This window comes from Heptranchias perlo, chromosome 16, assembly GCF_035084215.1.
Source record: "Heptranchias perlo isolate sHepPer1 chromosome 16, sHepPer1.hap1, whole genome shotgun sequence".
Lineage (NCBI taxonomy): Eukaryota > Metazoa > Chordata > Chondrichthyes > Hexanchiformes > Hexanchidae > Heptranchias > Heptranchias perlo.
The window spans coordinates 34,683,728-34,704,094 of record NC_090340.1 but is presented as its reverse complement, the minus strand read 5'-3'; the positions used below and the strand labels follow the sequence as shown (position 1 = coordinate 34,704,094).

At 42.1% G+C, this 20,367-nt stretch overlaps 1 protein-coding gene across 1 annotated transcript in view; it reads right to left on the bottom strand.

The window, feature by feature from the left end:
- abcc12 (ATP-binding cassette, sub-family C (CFTR/MRP), member 12) overlaps positions 1 to 20,367 on the bottom strand; it is a 90,911-nt gene that overhangs the window by 27,634 nt on the left and 42,910 nt on the right. Inside the window, exons 16-19 of the mRNA XM_067997573.1 lie at positions 16,818 to 16,907; positions 15,167 to 15,256; positions 8,683 to 8,786; positions 4,217 to 4,417 (exon numbers count right to left, since the gene is read on the bottom strand). Coding sequence (XP_067853674.1) covers positions 4,217 to 4,417; positions 8,683 to 8,786; positions 15,167 to 15,256; positions 16,818 to 16,907 — 485 coding nt within the window. The remainder of the gene's footprint in view (positions 1 to 4,216; positions 4,418 to 8,682; positions 8,787 to 15,166; positions 15,257 to 16,817; positions 16,908 to 20,367) is intronic.

Genomic DNA, 20,367 nt, shown 5'->3' with positions numbered 1-20,367 from the left:
GAGAAGGTGGTGGTGAGCCGTCGCCGTGAACCGCTGCAGTCCGTGTGGTGAAGGTTCTCCCACAGTGCTGTTAGGTAGGGAGTTCCAGGATTTATACAACAGCAATGACAGAAGGGACGCTAGGGAGAGTTATAGGTTGTCAACTGTTGTTTCAGTGCAATAAGAACGTGTTGGGGAAGAGATTCTAATAAGCTCACTAAGCTTGAGTAATTGATAAGAATCAAGATAACAAAACTTCCTTGTGTCACAGGTATACCAATCCTTAGCAGCCCATGGAAATAAAATAGTGGTATCATGATAGAGGAATGCATCTAGAAGCTTTACATTGTAGCTTGTTAAAATTAAGATCTTTCACAAAGTGTATCTAACCCAACAGACTTTTATAAAATGGAACATCTCTTAAAGGTCACCTGTTGCTGATGTGGAAAAGAGGGAGCACTGTAGCCACCACCCCCAGCCATCACCCATTGCACTAAAATAAACCCATTCTGGGCAGGGGAAAGGGGAGGAATTTCCCTAAATTGCCCTTAACCCACTGATTTATATGATCCCAGTGGGCAAAACTCAGGAAAAAGTGAACTGACAGATAATGTGACCCTAAAAAGGCAGGCATTTAATAATTCAGAGAGGTCTTGATTTCTGGGGTAATCTGGGAGAATAGGGGGATAGACCATGAAGTGCCTAGAACTTCTGTAGATCCTTTTAAGGGGCAGAAATGCAGTGGAACAGGACATCCACCCGTCACTTTGCCCTTCAGCTGACCTTGTCCTAAATCACAGCATGGAGTTACTAGAATGTTCGGGGCAGGCGCTCGTGCCTGTAGTGGTCCAACAAGGTTACCAACCCTAATGAAGAGACAGAGTCAGTGTGGCACCCTGCCGCCCTGAAAGGGTCATGTGAAGCCTGGAATAGACCACAGGAAAATGGCCTTGCAATTTTTTACAACTTCCCTAGGAGAGTAAAGGAGCAGCCTGTTAAATATACACTTTTTCTTATTGGGGCCCACTTAAGACCCAGAATGGGACCTGCACCTATACTCTGCAAATGTAATGATGTGGAGATGCCGGTGATGGACTGGGGTTGACAATTGTAAACAATTTTACAACACCAAGTTATAGTCCAGCAATTTTATTTTAAATTCACAAGCTTTCGGAGGCTTCCTCCTTCGTCAGGTAAATGTTCAGGAGCTCCTTGAAGCCTACGCATTTATACATCACAGAACAATACATGGTGTTTACAGACTGCCCCTGCAACTGCCCGTTGCCAAGGCAATCACCGTGTTCTTTTAAAATAAAATTGCTGGACTATAACTTGGTGTTGTAAAATTGTTTACAACTGCAAATGTAAGGAATCTTACAACACCAGGTTATAGTCCAAGCTTTCGGAGGCTTCCTCCTTCGTCAGGTAAATGTTCAGGAGCTCCTTGAAGCCTACGCATTTATACATCACAGAACAATACATGGTGTTTACAGACTGCCCCTGCAACTGCCCGTTGCCAAGGCAATCACCGTGTTCTTTTAAAATAAAATTGTTGGACTATAACCTGGTGTTGTAAGATTCCTTACATTTGTCAACCCCAGTCCATCACCGGCATCTCCACATCATCTATACTTTGCAGGCATAGGTCTGCTGGGCCTATCAGGCGAGCTGGGCAGAATTTGCGCGGAACCCTGGGAACAACTCCCAGACACACTCCCACAGTTGTTCTTAGACATAATGAGGGCAGGTAGAAAAAGCACCCTCCCTCCCTCATAATGCAATGTACAATGGAAATTGTGAGGGATGGAAATCCAGCAGATGTATTGAATAATACAGTAAATTGTAAACTTGAGTTCAAGAGAGACATTGAAAATAGGTTATGCATTGTCAGTTATAGAATTATTCCGGGAACAAAATAAAACAAGACAGAAAAGTAAAAAGATAAAATATAAAATGACAAAATTGAGTATTTTGCTGCTCTTGCAGACAGCTTCTTCAGGCGTGACAAGAAAGCTGTTAAATAGAAGCAAATAGAAGACTGCTGATACAGCAGCAGGTGTGATGGATCACAAATGAATGAATGGTGAAATGGTGAGGTTTGCCATTTTATCCTTTTTTGTATTTTTTATTCCCCTTTTTACAAATAATTGGGTAAATGATGGCGTACAACCTGTTTTTAATGTCCCCAAGAGGTTGCAATTGTTTGTATGCTCTTTAATCTATATAGTACACAATGGATAACACAATAAACACAGATTATTGTATTTATCATCTGCTTGTTAGTACTCAAGTTGTCCTGGATACATCAGTAAAATGGAGAAAATTCATTCATGGAGAAAAGAATTTCCAAAAGAAATGCATTCAGAGACAATGACATGTAATATTTTCTAACTCTGTGGTCTTGTGCAGAATGGAAAAAAAAAGCAGGATTTTTAAAATGCTCTGTATCCCATGCTAAAAGCAACAGAGCATTGATTATTCTCTGTTCTCTGTATGTCACTGCAGAGACACCCAACATATAGTGGATATGAGTGACTCCCAACACCTGAGCAGCACACTCAGCACATCCCTCCAGAAACCCATGTGACAGGACATGTCTACAAATTTGCTGTGGAGTCCCTGCTCTCCAGCACAGCAGAGAGTGATTTGAACTCATCCTGCAAAAGGAAGAGAATCTGAAGTTGCCTCTGAATAAATTTGTAGCTTCATTTGTTTTGCACTGCTGCAGATTAGGAATGACTCAGCCTGCCCTGAAACCATTTTTCATCCAAGAAATTCCTGACAAGGTCTCTCTCCCATCACGTCCTGCTACTGTTGACTAGGTTCAGGCTCATTAAAGCTTAATATACCTTGGATGTTAACGTGATTAATATATTTCTTTAGTGAGAATGTAGGCGTACTAGAGGAGGATATGGAACAAATGATAGAGCTAGCTGTAGAAAAGGAAAAGGTGAATAAGGCACGGTCTCTGATGTCATGCACCCTCAAAAAAGTGTCTGTTAACTTAGCTTGCTTCAGTGAACAATAAACCCTTTACGTGGTTGATAATGTAACTGGAAATAATCATTTTTGACCTCTTGGACTGATAGAATAATACCTGACAGACAGTGTATCTTAGGCAAAAACCACCAATTAGGTTTATTAAGAAATTAAATTAGAAGAAGCAAGGACAGCTAATTACGAAGATTGCAAAAACATTACCTTGTTCCAAAACAATAAAAATGTCTCAAAAATCTTATTGCTGTCTGCATTATTGCACTTGTACACTAGACCAACATTCATGATGCAAAGTGTACAGGTCGCATTGACTATTGGCTGAGTCCTTCGCTCGTTTCTGTGCTGCCCTGGCCTGAACTGTACTGAATTGCTGAGCTGGCAAAAGCTTGCCACACATAACCAAATCTAAGAAGTTTCTGGTTAGAATCACTAATCAAGGCTGAGTTCAAAGGTTCCAGGGAAGGCTCTTGCATACAGGCCATCAATCACACTTGTGAGGTTTAGGGCCTTGCATGGTGTGGACAGCTTATTAAAAAATCATGGGTGCACTGCCCACGATTGTCCATCCATTGATTTCAATGTACCTGTCATTTTCTAAGAAACTGCCTGCTGCATGCAAGGGACCACCAGTGGCGTGGCATTTGGGTCTTGAAAAATGTACACTGCACAGTGATAATACTTATTTCCAAACAGTAGAACAAGATGACATGTCACCGGTCTGCCAGGCTTAACTGACGGGCAAGTTTATGCCAATGAGTAACAGGAATAGTTCTGTTAAAACACATAACAACTTTGTAATTAAAATACTAGCATATTAAAGACACTCTTGCAAGGAATTTCCTCAATAACTTTGGAGAAGATCAGTGGAAGCCCCGTTTATGCATTGTATCCAGGGTTTACCCTGATCTCCCCCCATCTCCCCCCCCCCCCCCCCCCCCAACCCTGAAGGTACAGTGGCTGAAGAGGAGAACTCCCAAGAAATTCCCAGCTTGTTTCGCAGATTTTCTATAGCTGGCTTGACTCCTGGGACAATAAGCTGGCTAAAGAATGTGCAGCTTCCAGATCGAGTGTGGTACTCGAAATCTTAATCTCATCTTTACAACTGTACTCTCAACATCATCAAAATGATTGCCCTTTCATATTTGCTGAGACAAAAGACTATCTATTTCATTGTGTTATTTCATTAAACTACCCTTTATAACCGAAATCTAAGAAGTCCTCTATCAAATGTGCATCTTACCTTGTGAAATACATTGTGATGTAATGCAGAAGAAGCCTTCAGGGTAAACTTAGTAAAAACAATTCCTTTAATGATACTCAGAAAAATTATTGTAACAATGGACATTCCATAAATTTGTTGGTAGAATCCTAACTGAGGATTATTGGTGATGCTGCTGCAGTCCAATGTTGTGGTGTTGTTCCTTTGTCCAACACAATCAGCCTTTTTAGAAATAAATATGAACAATCAATGTCAAAAAATTAGTTAATAAGACACAAAGCAGACAATAGACTAGAAATTGAACCCTTGAAGCTGTGCTGTTGGAAGTACAGCAGAGCAGGACTTCTCTCCGCCTGTTTACCCTTGCCTTCGTCCCCACCCAAATCCCGGGGATGGGCGGATGCCTGCACCAGTACTGGCACTACTGAGATGAGGGAAGGGGCGCAAGGCTAGGCTGGCCAAGCTTAAAAATATGCAAAATCCCCTCTCTTGCTGGTCTCACCATATCCAAATGATCATCAATTTCTTGGATGAAGGAACAGAGTGTATTGTGGCCAAATTTGCTGATGATACAAAGATAGGTGGAAAAGCAAGTTGCAAGGAGGACACAAAATGTCTGCAAAGGGATATTGACAGGTTAAGCAAATGGGCAAAAATTTGGCAGATACAATATAATGTGGGAAAATGTGAAGTCATCCACTTTGAGAGGAAAATTAAAAAAGCAAAATATTATTTGAATGGTGAAATACTACAAAATGCTGCGGTACAGAGGGATCTGGGTGTCCTCATACATGAAACACAAAAAGTCAACATACAGGTGCAGCATGTAATCCAGAAGGCAAATGGAATATTGGCCTTTATTTCTAGGGGGATGGAGTATAAAAGCAGGGAAGTCATACTACAACTGTACAGGGTGCTGGTGAGACCATACCTGGAGTACTGCGTACAGTTCTGGTGCCCTCATTTAAGGAAGGATATACTTGCATTGGAGGCAGTTCAGAGAAGGTTCACTCGGTTGATTCCGGGTATGGAAGGATAGTCTCATGAGGAAAGATTGAACAGGTTGGGTCTATACTCATTGGAGTTTAGAAGAATGAGAGGAGATCTTATTGAAACATACAAGGTTCTGAGGGGACTCGATAGGGTAGATGCTAAGAGGATGTTACCACTCATGGGGGAATCTAAAACTAGGGGGCATAGTCTCAGAATAAGGGGTTGCCCGTTTAAGATGGAAATTAGGAGGAATTTCTTCTCCCAGAGGGTCGTGAATCTTTGGAATTCTTCACCCCAAAAAGCTGTGGAGGCTGAGTCATTGAATACATTCAAGGTTGAGTCAGACAAATTTTTGACCAGCAAGGGAGTCAAAGGATATGGGGAAAAGGTGGGAAAATGGAGTTGAGGTAAAAATCAGATCGGCCATGACCTCATTAAATGGTGCAGCAGGCTCGAAGGGCCAAAAGGCCTACTCCTGCTCCTATTTCTTATGGTCTTATGGTCTTCTCTTGGATTGATAACTGTTTGAATACTGCATTGTGGGACTCGGGTATGACTCAGTACGGCAAGCATACTTACCGGTGGTCATATAGGAGGTGGAACTGGCGGGATTTCCAGGGGTACCTGGGATCCTGCCAGCCCCGCCCCAAAAGTGAGGTTGAGATCGAAGCGGGGTGGTGAAGGCCTTGGACAGAAGAAACACCTTCCTGTCAGAATCTGCCTTCGCGGCCAGAAAGGGGCGGAAATGGATTCCACCTCAAATTCTTACCCCCCCCCCCCCGCCCCCCACTCCCAATGCAACAGGTTTCTACCCTGCAAAACAGCACAATTTCTAGGCGAATTTATTCATGAATTAGACGTCACTAACGTTGTGCCTAATGAGGATTTTTAAATTTCACTAAAATTTAAATTAGACTTTCATTTTGTGCCAGAAACAAAATAGTTGCTGAAGATGCATCTTAACACTCGATATCAATGCAACATATCAACATAGAACAGAAGCCGTGAATCTTTGCATTCCACCTTTCCCTTCCTGTGAGATTTTCTCTCAGTGTAATTACCTAGAACTCTGGCTTTTGTATATGGAAGTTCACATAATATTGGCCATCTGCTGCTGAACCAGAATTCTTGGAGCACGTATTTAACCATGAGAAGCCTCTGGGCTATCCCCTTGGTATAAATTCTCCTGGCTTTGTTTTGTGTTCAGTCAGTTCTGTGAAGCATCTATCATTATTACAGCTGCCTCTGGCTGTACCCTATTGTTCACTGCCTAATTTGCACTCCTTGTACCATTTTCATTAGAGGCAACTAATGTATACATTAGATGCAATCGCAGAAATTATTTCTGGAGACTTTTTTTGCTGTCAAAGAATATGAAATGTTTTTGTGTTTGTAACATGGTTATTGCAAATAAGATACAATCCTTTATGTATGTACCTGTCTACTTATTCTAAGGATCAGTTGCAGCATACGTTTTGGTTTTTGAGAGAAGATAAGTTAGCTTAGATTTTCTGCCTATATCTCCCCCCTCCATGTTCTACACCTCAATCAAGTGGCCAGTTGACCCTGCTCCCAGGCCTCTCTTGCTCTATAACATATTGCTAGAAATTGTGTGAGAGTGTCTTGACTGACACTTTGATTTTCCCTGTAGTGAGATACCTGATTCTGTTCGACTCCTTCCCAGGTAGCACACTTGAGATCAGGAACCCACCACGGGGTAAGAATTCCTCTACTATATATAGCAATGTTGTGAATATATTAGTGAATATTTTCTCCATTCAGTATTTCAAAAAATATGATTTTGCTGGAAATACAGAACAGGAAATTTTTATGAACAGATTTATGGAGCCTGATGTTAAACCACTCTGATGGACGCAAACAGGATGGTAATGGGGTAAAAATGTTGGCGCAGTAGTTACCACCCCATTTGTGTTTTTGAGACAGCTGCCACCATCTTGACTCGGATTAAGATCCAGACATCCAACAGTACCCAGCGGCAGCATTATTTAAATATTTAAATGGGGTGCTATCATGCAGATGGGACTGCATTGCAATTTTAAGGCAATTCAGTGGGATTACCGCTGGGGGCAGGACCTGCACAGGAAACTTGGTGTTATAGGAAGTTGAACTGTATTTGGAATGCTATTTAAAGGGGCTCTTACAGACAAGTAGCTGGATCATAGGCAGGAAATATTGGTTTCTCCAGAATGCTGTATTTGTGAGGGAGAAGTAGTTGAAAGCGTTTTCTAGATTTAAGGAGCTTCTTAGAAGATAGTAAGTGTCATTATAATGGGATCAGTTTTGGCTACCCCTTTATGGTTAGTGGAGGGAGAAGAGGAGCAGCAACTGCATCTCACAACCTCTCCACATATATGGTGGGTATGCCCAAAATCTCACCTCCATTATGGCAAGCTGCCCGTTAATGCTCACGAACTGGCAGGCAGCTCGTCTGTCATTCAGTAACAAGACCCAACCATCAAAATGGTTTAAGCCTCTCACACTTTTCATCGGTGGATAGCCCAATCGCCCTGCACATTGGGTGCTGAATCAGCACTCGAAGTGATAATCTATCCCATTCTGTTGCTACATATAGAGGAAATCTCTTACCTCATTAATGTGTGCACCTCATCCCAGAAAAAAAACTAATTTTAGTGTTATAGTCAGAAATTAATAAATTCTGTTTACCAATGGCATCAGGAGTGTTTTCTTATAAATCACATAAATGGCTGCATTGGTTTAACTCTTCAAGTTTCCAGTTTTTAAAATGAAACATCTTTCATACAAAAATGATTTCTGTGGAAAATATAATCAGAGAAATGCACTGACACAAAGAACATTTCTTAAATTGTGATATTTTTAAAATAAATTAAGAAATAGTAATCTTGTTCAATTTTATTTTGGTGCTCAAATAATACTATAGATATCAAGGGATTGACCACACAAATTATGTTTTCACACAAGTTACTTGTACAGAAGATAATGAAATAGTTTCATTACAAGGTATTGTGCTGTGCTGTTTGATCAAGGCAATACATGCAAGGGTGATGTGTTATCAGTTTTACATTATTTCACTTACAGAATGGTTGTTATCTATACATGAGTTTGTGAGTAATCATCTTTGAAGTACAGAAGGAAAAAATGACACTGGAAACCGTCTGAAAAGTCAAAATTGAACAAGAGCATGTTGTCTTAGTTTATTCAAAGAATATCATGAATTAAGAAATGTTCTTTTACTTACATTTTTCTAATTATATTTTCTAATATTTAACATTGGAAACTGTATATAATGAATGTATAATAATCAAGAATTTGTTATCTTGCCATCAATAGAATTATAAGAGCTTTTATTCTTCATTATGCAGTGAGACAATTATTTCCAATGTATAGGGTAATTTGTTCTAAACAGCTGGATGAAAAATGAAATGAATTCAAAGAATTATACTTTTCACAAGTTTACAGATGAATGCTTGCGTTGATCGTAAGGAGACACTTACCCCAGGTCCGACTGCTATCCAATAACTTAGCCACCATCCACTAAAGGTTGTACAACCAATCATAAGGAGGAACAGAAAGAGAACAAATAGAAATAATACATATCCTAGAAAATAAATTAGAATAAACAATTCAATTAACAATCTACAGTGAAACGTCATGTTCTAAAGTATAGCTCAAATAAACATCAAAAAGAGTATTGAAATTAAATTAATATGAGAATATGGATTGCTGTCCATAAATCTGTCATAACTAGTTAATTATTAACTCTTAAAGGTTAAAGTGGCGCAGTGGATATGTCATTGCTGCAAATCAGCCCAAAGAGTTGAGATGGTAGTGGTTGTTGGAGGCCAAGCATCTCAGCCCCAGGACATTGCTGCAGGAGTTCCTCAGGGCAGTGTCCTAGGCCCAACCATCTTCAGCTGCTTCATCAATGACCTTCCCTCCAGCATAAGGTCATAAATGGGGATGTTCGCTGATAATTGCACGGTGTTCAGTTCCATTCGCAACCCCTTAAATAATGAAGCAGTCCGAGCTCGCATGCAGCAAGACCTGGACAACATCCAGGCTTGGGCTGATAAGTGGCAAGTAACATTCGTGCCAGACAAGTGTCAGGCAATGACCATCTCCAACAAAAGAGAGTCTAACCACCTTCCCTTGACATTCAATGGCATTACCATCGCCGAATCCCCCACCATCAACATCCTGGGGGTCACCATTGACCAGAAACTTAACTGGACCAGCCACATAAATACTGTGGCTACAAAAGCAGGTCAGAGGCTGGGTATTCTGCGGTGAGTGACTCACCTCCTGACTCCCCAAAGCCTTTCCACCATCTACAAGGCATAAGTCAGGAGTGTGATGGAATACTCTCCACTTGCCTGGATGAGTGCAGCTCCAACAACACTCAAGAAGCTCGACACCATCCAGGACAAAGCAGCCTGCTTGATTGGCACCCCATCCACCACCCTAAACATTGACTCCCTTCACCACCGGCGCACTGTGGCTGCAGTGTGTACCATCCACAGGATGCACTGCAGCAACTCGCCAAGGCTTCTTCGACAGCACCTCCCAAACCCGCGACCTCTACCACCTAGAAGGACAAGGGCAGCAGACACATGGGAACCTCACCACCTGCACGTTCCCCTCCAAGTCGCACACCATCCCGACTTGGAAATATATCGCCGTTCCTTCGTCGTCACTGGGTCAAAATCCTGGAACACCCTTCCTAACAGCACTGTGGGAGAACCTTCACCAAACGGACTGCAGCGGTTCAAGAAGGCGGCTCACCACCACCTTCTCAAGAGCAATTAGGGATGGGCAATAAATGCTGGCCTCGCCACCGACGCCCACATCCCATGAACGAATAAAAAAAATGATTGAGTGCTCAGAATGGAACGTTAAGGGTCTTAAATGAAATGAGTTTGAGTAATACCAAACCAGTTTCTACTGGACAAGAATTCAAAGTGCAAATCTACCTTGGCTTAGAGAATTCATATGGAAGGTTAGTGTAAATGCAGTCACCTACACGAAAACAAACTATCCTGTGCTGGCAGGTAATTATATAAAAAGCAAAATATTGCAGATGCTGGAAATCTGAAACAAAAATAGAAAATGCTGGCAACACACAGCAGGTCAGACAGCATTTGTGGAGAGAACAGACAAATTAACTTTGGATGCAGATGCTTCTTCAGAACATTAATTGTGATGTGAATGATTTGATCTAACATTGTTATGTATTAGTTGGGAAAACATTTGATGGAAGTTTCCAAAATTCTACTGGACAGGAATTCAAAGTGCAAAGCTACCTGGGCTCAGAGAATTCATAAGAAAGGTTAATGTAAATGCAGTCACCTACACAAAAACCTAGTGACACAGGTTAATAAGGCCATAAAAAAAGCAAATCAAGCAATGGGGTTCATTTCTAGAGGGATAGAATTGAAAAGCAAAGAAGTTATGTTAACCATAGAACCATAGAACCATAGAAAAGATACAGCACAGAAGGGGGCCATTCAGCCCATCGTGTCCGTGCCGGCTCGAAGAACAACCAGGTGTCCATTCTAATCCCATCTTCCAGCACTTTAAAAGAGTTGAGGGTCCCTGCCTCTATCACCATTTCGGGCAGCGAATTCCATACACCCACCATCCTCTGGGTAAAAAAGTTTTTCCTCATGTCCCCTCTAGTCCTTCCGCCAATCAGCTTAAATCTATGTCCTCTAGTTCTTGAACTCTCCGCTAGGGGAAACGGGTACTTCCTGTCTACTCTATCTGGGCCTCACATAATTTTGTACACCTCAATCAAGTCTCCCCTCAGCCTCCTCGGCTCCAAGGAAAACAACCCCAGTCTATCCAATCTCTCCTCGTAGGTGCAATTTTCAAGCCCTGGCAACACTTTTGTAAATCTTCTCTGCACTTTCTCCAGAGCAATTACGTCCTTCCTGTAATATGGTGACAAGAACTGCGCACAATACTCCAGCTGTGGCCTTACCAGTGTTTTATACAGTTCCATCATTACATCCCTGCTTTTGTTTTCTATACCTCGGCTAATAATGGAGAGCATTCTGTATGACTTCTTCACAACCTTACCTACCTGTACTGCCACCTTCAGGGACCTGTGCACATGCACTCCAAGATCTCTCACTTCCTCTACCCCTCTCAATATATTCCCGTTTACTGCGTATACCCTTTTACTGTTTGCCCTCCCTCAGTGCATTACCTCACACTTCTCTGGGTTGAACTCCATTTGCCACTTTTCCGCCCACTCCACCAACCCATAGATATCTTCTCGGAGTCTACTGCTATCCTCTTCACTATCAACTACACGGCCAATTTTTGTGTCGTCTGCAAATTTGCCAATCATGCCCCCTACATTCAACTCCAAATCATTAATATATACCACAAACAGCAAGAGACCCAACACTGAGCCCTGTGGCACACCACTGGAAACGGATTCCCATTCGCAAAGACATCCATCGATTTTTACCCTTTGTTTCCTGTTACTGAGCCAATTTTGGATCCAATTCACCACATTTCCCTGTATCCCTTGGGCTTTTACCTTTCTGACCAGTCTGCCATGTGGGACCTTGTCAAATGCCTTACTAAAATCCATGTAGACAACATCCACTGCACTACCCTCATCAATCCTCCTTGTCACTTCCTCAAAGAATTTAATCAGATTTGTAAGGCATGACCTTCCCTGAACAAATCTATGCTGACTATCCCGGATTAAACCATGCCTTTCCAAGTGACACTTTATCCTATCTCTCAGTATTGATTCTAATAGTTTGCCCACCACCGAAATAAGACTGACCGGCCTATAATTGTTCGGCCTTTCCCTCGTACCCTTTTTAAACAATGGTACTACGTTAGCAGTCTTCCAGTTCTCCAGTACCTCCCCTGTATCTAGTGAGGGTGGAAAATGATACTCAGAGCATCCATTATTTCCTCCCTGGCTTCCTTCAATAGCCTAGGAAACAATCCATCCGGCCATGGTAACTTATCAATTTTCAAGGATTCCAGTCCTTCCTCTCTCGTAATGTTTACCTTATCCAATATTTCACACCTCTCCTCTTTAACTACTATATCTGGATCATCCCTTTCCTTTGTGAATACGGAGACAAAATATTCATTTAAAACCCTACCCACATCCTTATCATCCCTGATAGGTCCCACCTTTTCCTTAGCTATCCTCTTGTTCTTAATGTACTGATAAAACATCTTTGGGTTTTCTTTAATCTTACTAGCTAATATTTTTTCATGCCCTCTCTTTGCTTTCCTTTTTACCTTTTTTACGTTATCCCTTTACTTTCTATACTCCTCTAGGCTTTCTGCAGTATTTGGTTTTCTGTGACAGTCATAAGCTTTCTTTTTCTGCTTTATCTTGCCATGTATACTTCGAGACAATCAGGGGACTCTAAATTTGGCAGTGCCACCCTTTTTCTTTGAGGGGACATGTCTGCATTGTACCCGTGGAATTTCACTTTTTAATGCCTCCCACTGGCTTGCCACTGATTTCTCCGCAACTAGTTGTGTCCAGTCCACTTCTGCCAAATTACCTCTTAGTTCTGTAAAATTTGCCTTCCCCCAATTTAAAACATTTACTCCTGATTTAACTCTGTCCTTTTCCATAACAATGCTAAAACTAACTGAATTGTGGTCACTAACCCCAATATGGTCACCCACTGTCACTTCACCCACTTGCCCATCTTCATTTCCCAGGACTAAATCTAGAATTGCATCCCCTCTTGTTGGGCTTGTCATGTACTGGCTAAAAAAGTTCTCCCGGACACCGATCAAGAATTCTGCGCCCTCTGTGCCCCTCACACTGTTTGAATCCCAGCTGATGTTAGGGTAGTTGAAGTCCCCTACTATTATTGCCTTCTTATTTTTGCACTCAGAAATTTGCCTACATATTTGTTCTATCTCCCTTTTGCTATTCGGGGGTCTACAGTACACTCCTAGTAGTGTGACTGCCCATTTTTTATTTCTTAGCTCAATCCATATGGCCTCGATTGATGATCCATTTAGCATATCATCCCTTCTCACAACTGTAATTGATTCTTTAACCAATAATGCCACCCCTCTCCTTTTTTATCACCCACTCTATCCTGCTGGAAAACTCTATATCCAGGGATATTGATCTGCCAATTATCCCCCCCTTTAAGCCAGGTTTCTGTTATAGCAATGATATAATGCTGCCATATGTCTATCTGTGCCCTTAGCTCATCTGCTTTGTTTGTAATACTCCTTGCATTAACCCTGTCAAATTCCTGTGCTGAACACTATTTACTTCTTTGCTTCTTTTGCCTTTCTGAGTTGCTAACTACGTCACTAACTGCTTTTCTACTTCCCGTTTCCTGGTCTGAATTTGTCCTCTCTGTACCTGCCCCTTGGTTCCCATCCCCCTGCCATACTAGTTTAAACCCTCCCCAACAGAACTAGTAAATGCCCCCGCGAGGATATTGGTCCCGGTTCTGCTTGGGTGCAACCCGCCCAGCTTATCCAGGTCCCGCCTTTCCCAGAATCAGTCCCAATGTTTCAGGAATTTAAACCCCTCCCTCCTACATCATCTCTCAAGCCACGCATTCATCTGGTCTATTCTTCTATTTCTGCTCTCGCTAGCACGTGGCACTGGGAGTAATCCTGAGATTACTACCTTAGAGGTCCTGCTTTTTAATTTATTTCCTAGCTCCCTATATTCTGCTTGCAGGACCTCATCCCTTTTCTTACCGATGTCATTGGTACCGATATGGACCACGACCTCTGGCTGTTCACCCTCCCCCTTCAGAATGTTAAACTTGTATAGAACCTTGGTTAGACCACACTTGGAGTATTGTGCACAGTTCTGGTCTTCATATTATAGGAAGGATATCGAGACATTGGAGAGGGTCCAAAAGAGAGTCACAAGGATGATACCAGAACTTGGAGGATATCCTTATCAGGAAAGGCTGAATAGACTGAGGCTCTTTTCTTTCGAAAAATGAAGGCTAAGGTGTAACCTGATAGAGGTCCTTAAGATAATGAAAGGGTTTGATAGAGTAGATGTAAAGAAAATGTTTCCACTTGTGGGAGAGTCCAAAAACTAGAGGTCATAAATATAAAATAATTGCTATTAAATCTAATAGGGAATTCAGGAGAAACTTCTTTACCCAAAGAGTGGTAAGAATGTGGAATGCACTACCATAAGGAGTAGTTGAGGCAAATAGCATAGATGCATTTAAGGGGAAGCTAGATAAGCACGAGGGAGAAAGGAATAGAAGGGTATCCTGAGAGGATTAGATGAAATAGGGAGGGAGGAGGCTTGTGTTGAGCATAAATGCCAGCATAGACCAGTTGGTTCGAATGGCCTGTTTCTGTGCTGTAGTTTTGATGTCACTCGATGTAAAATTCTCTGAGAAAAACTGATTCTAGTCAGGTATTAGCTCTGCACAAAGTAATGGCAATTTTAAATATATGTCCTCAAGCACTTAATAATAAAACTCTCTCACTGGTTACCTTTCTGAAAAATCAGTTTTAAAGTTCAGCAGGTGGACTGCATGTTAGAAGTCGATGTGTCATTGTAAGAGTACAGACATCTGGTTCAGCATCATTCAGCAAGGGGCTGAACCGCCATGCCAAATCTAGCTGCAAAATGTGGAGTGATTTTAAAAGTACATGAATAATAATACCTAATGCATTGTGAACTTTTTAGGCACTATTACTTATGACATGTGCGTGGCTTGAATTTGAGTAGATTGTTATGTTATTAGAGGATCAGTTTCAAGGAGAACTGCGATGGTTGATGGGCTCATAGTGGACAGATAGTAGTGTCCATAAAGAGAACAGCAACAACCACGTACTTAAACTGTGATGAATTCCTCAAGGACAGTGATGGTTGCTCAAACAAAATTATTGGCATTCTCATTAACAGTTGAGTCTGTACTTAACTAGAGTCGAAGACAGTCTAATGGATCAGGTATAATTCAAAGGGATAAGCATGTTTCTTACCTCCTCCTGCCTTAATATAATGGTGATATGTTCTCCCCTGAACTGAACCCTCTTTCTTCTCTTCTTCTTGTATAAGCTCCTTTTTTAGTTCTATAAAAATAAATTCATGATTCAATTACTATTCTCCACTGTTACACTCATTTATGTTTGTTTCTCACCGTACATTATAAAAGGAATTCCATTAATCAATGTTATGGAAGACACAATTATGACTTTGAAGTTCAATATAGCTGTTGTACAATAACATCTAGAGATTTACTTTTAATGGTACAAAAGTCAACTTTCCCAAATTATATTCAAAAGTTAATTTAGATGTGATAATCTGCAATGAGTAACATCAAATATTTTCAAAAATCCTTAGCAAATTGGTCATTTTTGGAGACAGAGTAACACAGTGGGTAAGTATGGGATTTCACTTCTGTGGTTTGGGATTGATTCTAACCGAGGTTGACAGGATGAACTCCTCACTCTGTTGGCTATAAGAATCAAAAATAAAATGAGCTTCTGCAATCTCAAACCAATTCCTAGTGACCATTTTACAGACAGCATAACACTACCCAGAATTTGGTATTAAACCAGCAAACTCACTTATAGGGGCCAGAATGGAAAGCTGGCTGGTGTGAGAAATGGGAAAATTACACAGGCACATTAAGAAGTGATCTTCTGAGGTTGGGATTAGAATACTGTTACAAATGTCATATTTCTGCTTCAATGGTGATGGCCACTCCCATCAGTGGCCTTGGATGGTACTCGCACTGCCCAATATCTCATCATGAGAGTGTAACCCAGAAGCAGGGTGGGGGGGGGGGGTTACAATACTACCCCCATGAGATATGAATTGCACACCGTGTCTTTCACAAATGCCCTCACATGCACCACTTCAATCTTTCAGTAGGCAGACTTAAAACACTTTAATGAGATAGGGACAGATATGAATTGTTAAGCTGCTTTATCTTATAGATAGCAAGTGAACATACAGAGTAACAGTTATAATCAAAACTTACTTATTTATTTCACTTAACTTGAAACTCCTTCTTGTGAATAAGAAAAATAATAGACCACATGACTCTATTCTACAATAGCGGACAAATTCAACATTTCTTGGTCCGCCTTCTAACCGGTTCTGAAATTAAGATGATTGAGATTTCCCTTAGTCGGCCAGGTTAACTGGACTGACTGACCTTGAATATGGGTTTTTCCCTTTTTTTAAATTGCTAATCACTGGTAGATGGGCTGTCCCTCCAACATTTTCCCTGTTCAGTATTTCACCAGTAGGCCTGTCAATAAAACTGGCCATCACACCCACTCCCCACCTCCCCTTCACAAGAGAAGATTCCCACCAGATACTCAATGCTGCATTCAAACTAATAGGTCATCCCAATGATGATAAGTTTGGATGTTCCAGGGAACAGGTTTAAAACCTTACATTGACATTGAATTTCAATTACTGAGAAAAACAGCAAAGAAATTTGTTTCTGAAAGCATTTTCAGTGATTCGTAAATACAAAGTAATATTGCTTCACCTAGTGGTGTGACAGCTATGTGCTGGCATTTTAATATTGGAATTCCCATAGGGCATATTTACATAACAGGTTTCAATGGAGCATGTGAGAACTATGTAAGAACTTTAATATAATTCTTTGTACCTTACCATGTTTATGATTTTCATCCTGCTGCATTGTCTTTTCATTCTCAGCATTTTCTTCTGTTGAATCATTCTTCTCATCAGTCATATCAAATGCTAAAGAGTTACAAAACATTTTTGCACAAACTTTGTATTTGAAAATGCATTGAGTGAATATTTTCGTAATGGTGAGAGACTAGGAGCTGTGGAGAAGCAAAAGGATTTAGATATCCGTGCACACAAATCATTGGCCTGGACTAATAATCTGGAGTCATGAGTTCAAATCCCGCCAAGGCAGCTGGGGAATTTAAATTCAATTAATTAAATAAAATCTGGAATTTAAAAAAAACTAGTATCAGTAATGGTGGCCATGAAACTACTGGATTGTCGTAAAAACCCATCTGGTTCACTAATGTTCTTTAGGGAAGGAAACCTGCCGAACTTACCTGGTCTGGCCTATATGTGACTCCAGACCCAAAGCAATGTGGTTGATTCTTAATTTCCCTCTGAAATGGCCTTGCAAACTACTCAGTTGTAAAATCTCACTAAAAAAAGTCATAATAAGAATAAAACCAGACAGACCACCCGGCATCGGACCACTAGGCACCGGACATGACAAAGGCAAACCAAGCCCAGTCGACCCTGCAAAGTCCTCTTCACTAACATATGGGGACTTGTGCCAAAATTGGGAGAGCTGTCCCACAGACTAGTCAAGCAACAGCCTGACACAGCTGTACTCACAGAATCATACCTTTCTGCCAACATCCCAGACTCTTCCATCAACATCCCTGGGTATGTCCTGTCCCACCGGCAGGACAGACCCACCAGAGGTGGCGGTACAGTGATATACAGTCAGGAGGGAGTGGCCCTGGGAGTCCTCAACATTGACTCTGGACCCCATGAAATCTCATGGCATCAGGTCAAACAGGGACAAGGAAACCTCCTGCTGATTACCACCTACCGTCCTCCCTCAGCTGACGAATCAGTCCTCCTCCATGTTGAGCACCACTTAGAGGAAGCACTGAGGGTAGCAAGGGCACAAAATGTACTCTGGGTGGGGGACTTCAATGTCCATCACCAAGAGTGGCTCAGTAGCACCACTGCTGACCGAGCTGGCCGAGTCCTGAAGGACATAGCTGCTAGACTGGGCCTGCGGCAGGTGGTGAGCGAACCAACACGAGGGAAAAACCTACTTGATCTCGTCCTCACCAATCTACCTTTCACAGATGCATCTGTCCATGACAGTATTGGTAGGAGTGACCACCGCACAGTCCTCGTGGAGGTGAAGTCCCATCTTCACACTGAGGACACCATTCAACGTGTTGTGTGGCGCTATCACTGTGCTAAATGGGATAGATTAAGAACAGATCTAGCAGCTCAAAACCGGCCCTCCATGAGGCGCTGTGGGCCATCAGCAGCAGCAGAATTGTATTCCAGCACAATCTGTAACCTCATGGCCCGGCATATTCCTCACTCTACCATTACCAACAAGCCAGGAGTTCAACCCTGGTTCAATGAGGAGTGTAGAAGAGCATGCCAGGAGCAGCACCAGGCGTACCTAAAAATGAGGTGCCAACCTGGTGAAGCTACAACTCAGGACTACATGCATGCTAAACAGCGGAAGCAACATGCTATAGACAGAGCTAAGCGATTCCACAACCAACGGATCAGATCAAAGCTCTGATATTCTGCTTTGGATACTGTTGGGGGAGATGGCTTATCAGGGGAAAGCAGCAAGAGCCAGGTTCGGGGCACCACGGGTGGCTCTGCTGCACAGGAGGGGAGGAAGAAGAGTGGCAGAGCTATAGTGATAGGGGATTCTATTGTAAGGGGAACAGATAGGCGTTTCTGCGGCCGCAAACGTGACTCCAGGATGGTATGTTGCCTCCCTGGTGCGAGGGTCAAGGATGTCACGGAGCGGCTGCAGGGCATTCTGGAGGGGGAGGGTGAACAGCCAGTAGTCGTGGTCCATATTGGTACCAACGACATAGGTAAGAAAAGGGATGAGGTCCTGCAAGGTGAATTTAAGGAGTTAGGAGATAAATTAAAAAGCAGGACTTCAAAGGTAGTGATCTCAGGATTACTACCGGTGCCACGTGCTAGTGAGTATAGGAACAGGAGAATAGACCAGATGAATGCGTGGCTGCAGGGATGGTGTAGGAGGGAGGGATTTAGATTCCTGGGACATTGGGACCGGTTCTGGGGAAGGTGGGACCTGTACAAGCATGACGGGTTACACCCGAGCAGGACCGGGACAAATGTCCTCGCGGGGGTGTTTGCTAGTGCTGTTGGGGAAGGTTTAAACTAGAGTGGCAGGGGGGTGGGAACCTGAGCGGGGAGTCAGAAGGGAATAAAGTTGAGAGCAGCAAGAGAGGGGAAGACCCAGGGGAAATCTACAATACAAATAGTACAAACAGTTGTTCAAGAACAAGTGAAAGGGAAAAGCATAGAGCAGCGGAAAGAAAGTGTACTTTAGGCACTTTAGGTACTTTAGGCACGACAGATAAAATGAAAACTAGAAGGCGTAAGGCGATTAACCCAACATCAAAGCTGTGGCAGGGGGTTGGGAACCTGAGCAGGGAGACAGAGGAAAGCGTATCAGGAAGGGACAGAAGGTATGGAGTAAAAGGTAAAGTGTTAAAAAAGGAAAAAGCAGGAACTAAGTGTCACAAAACATATTTGAAAGTTCTTTATCTGAATGCACGTAGCATTCGTAACAAAATGGACGAGTTAACGGCACAAATAACGACGTATGGGTATGATCTTGTGGCCATTACAGAAACATGGCTGCAGGGTGACAACGACTGGGAATTAAATATGCCAGGGTATTTAACAATCAGGAAGGACAGGCAGGAAGGAAGGGGAGGTGGGGTGGCTATGTTAATAAGGGAAGGAATCACTGTAATACAGAGAAAAGATATTGGGACAAAGGATCAGGATAATGAAACAATTTGGGTAGAGATAAGGAATAATAAGGGGCAAAAAACACTCGTGGGCGTAGTATATAGGCCTCCTAATAGTTGCAACTCTGCTTGAAGAAGTATTAATCAGGAAATAGTCAGGGCATGTAATAAGGGAACAGCTATAATTATGGGGGATTTTAACTATCATATTAACTGGACAAATCAAATTGGGCAGGGTAGCCTTGAGGAAGAGTTTATTGAGTGTGTTAGGGATGGATTTCTTGAGCAGTATGTAACTGAACCTACAAGGGGGCAAGCAACCTTGGACCTGGTCCTGTGTAATGAGCCAGGATTAATTAATAATGTTCTAGTTAAGGATCCCCTTGGAATGAGTGACCATAACATGGTTACATTCCATATCCAATTAGAGGGTGAGAAGGTTGGTTCTCAAACAAGCGTACTGAGCTTGAATAAAGGAGACTATGATGGTATGAGAGCGGAATTGATTAAAGTGGACTGGGAAAATAGATTAAAGGGTAAGACGGTACATGAGCAGTGGTGTTCATTTAAGGAGTTATTTTACAACTTTCAAAAAATATATATTCCACTGAGGAAAAAAGGGTGTAAAAGAAATGACAGCCATCCGTGGCTAAGTAAAGAAATTAAGGATAGTA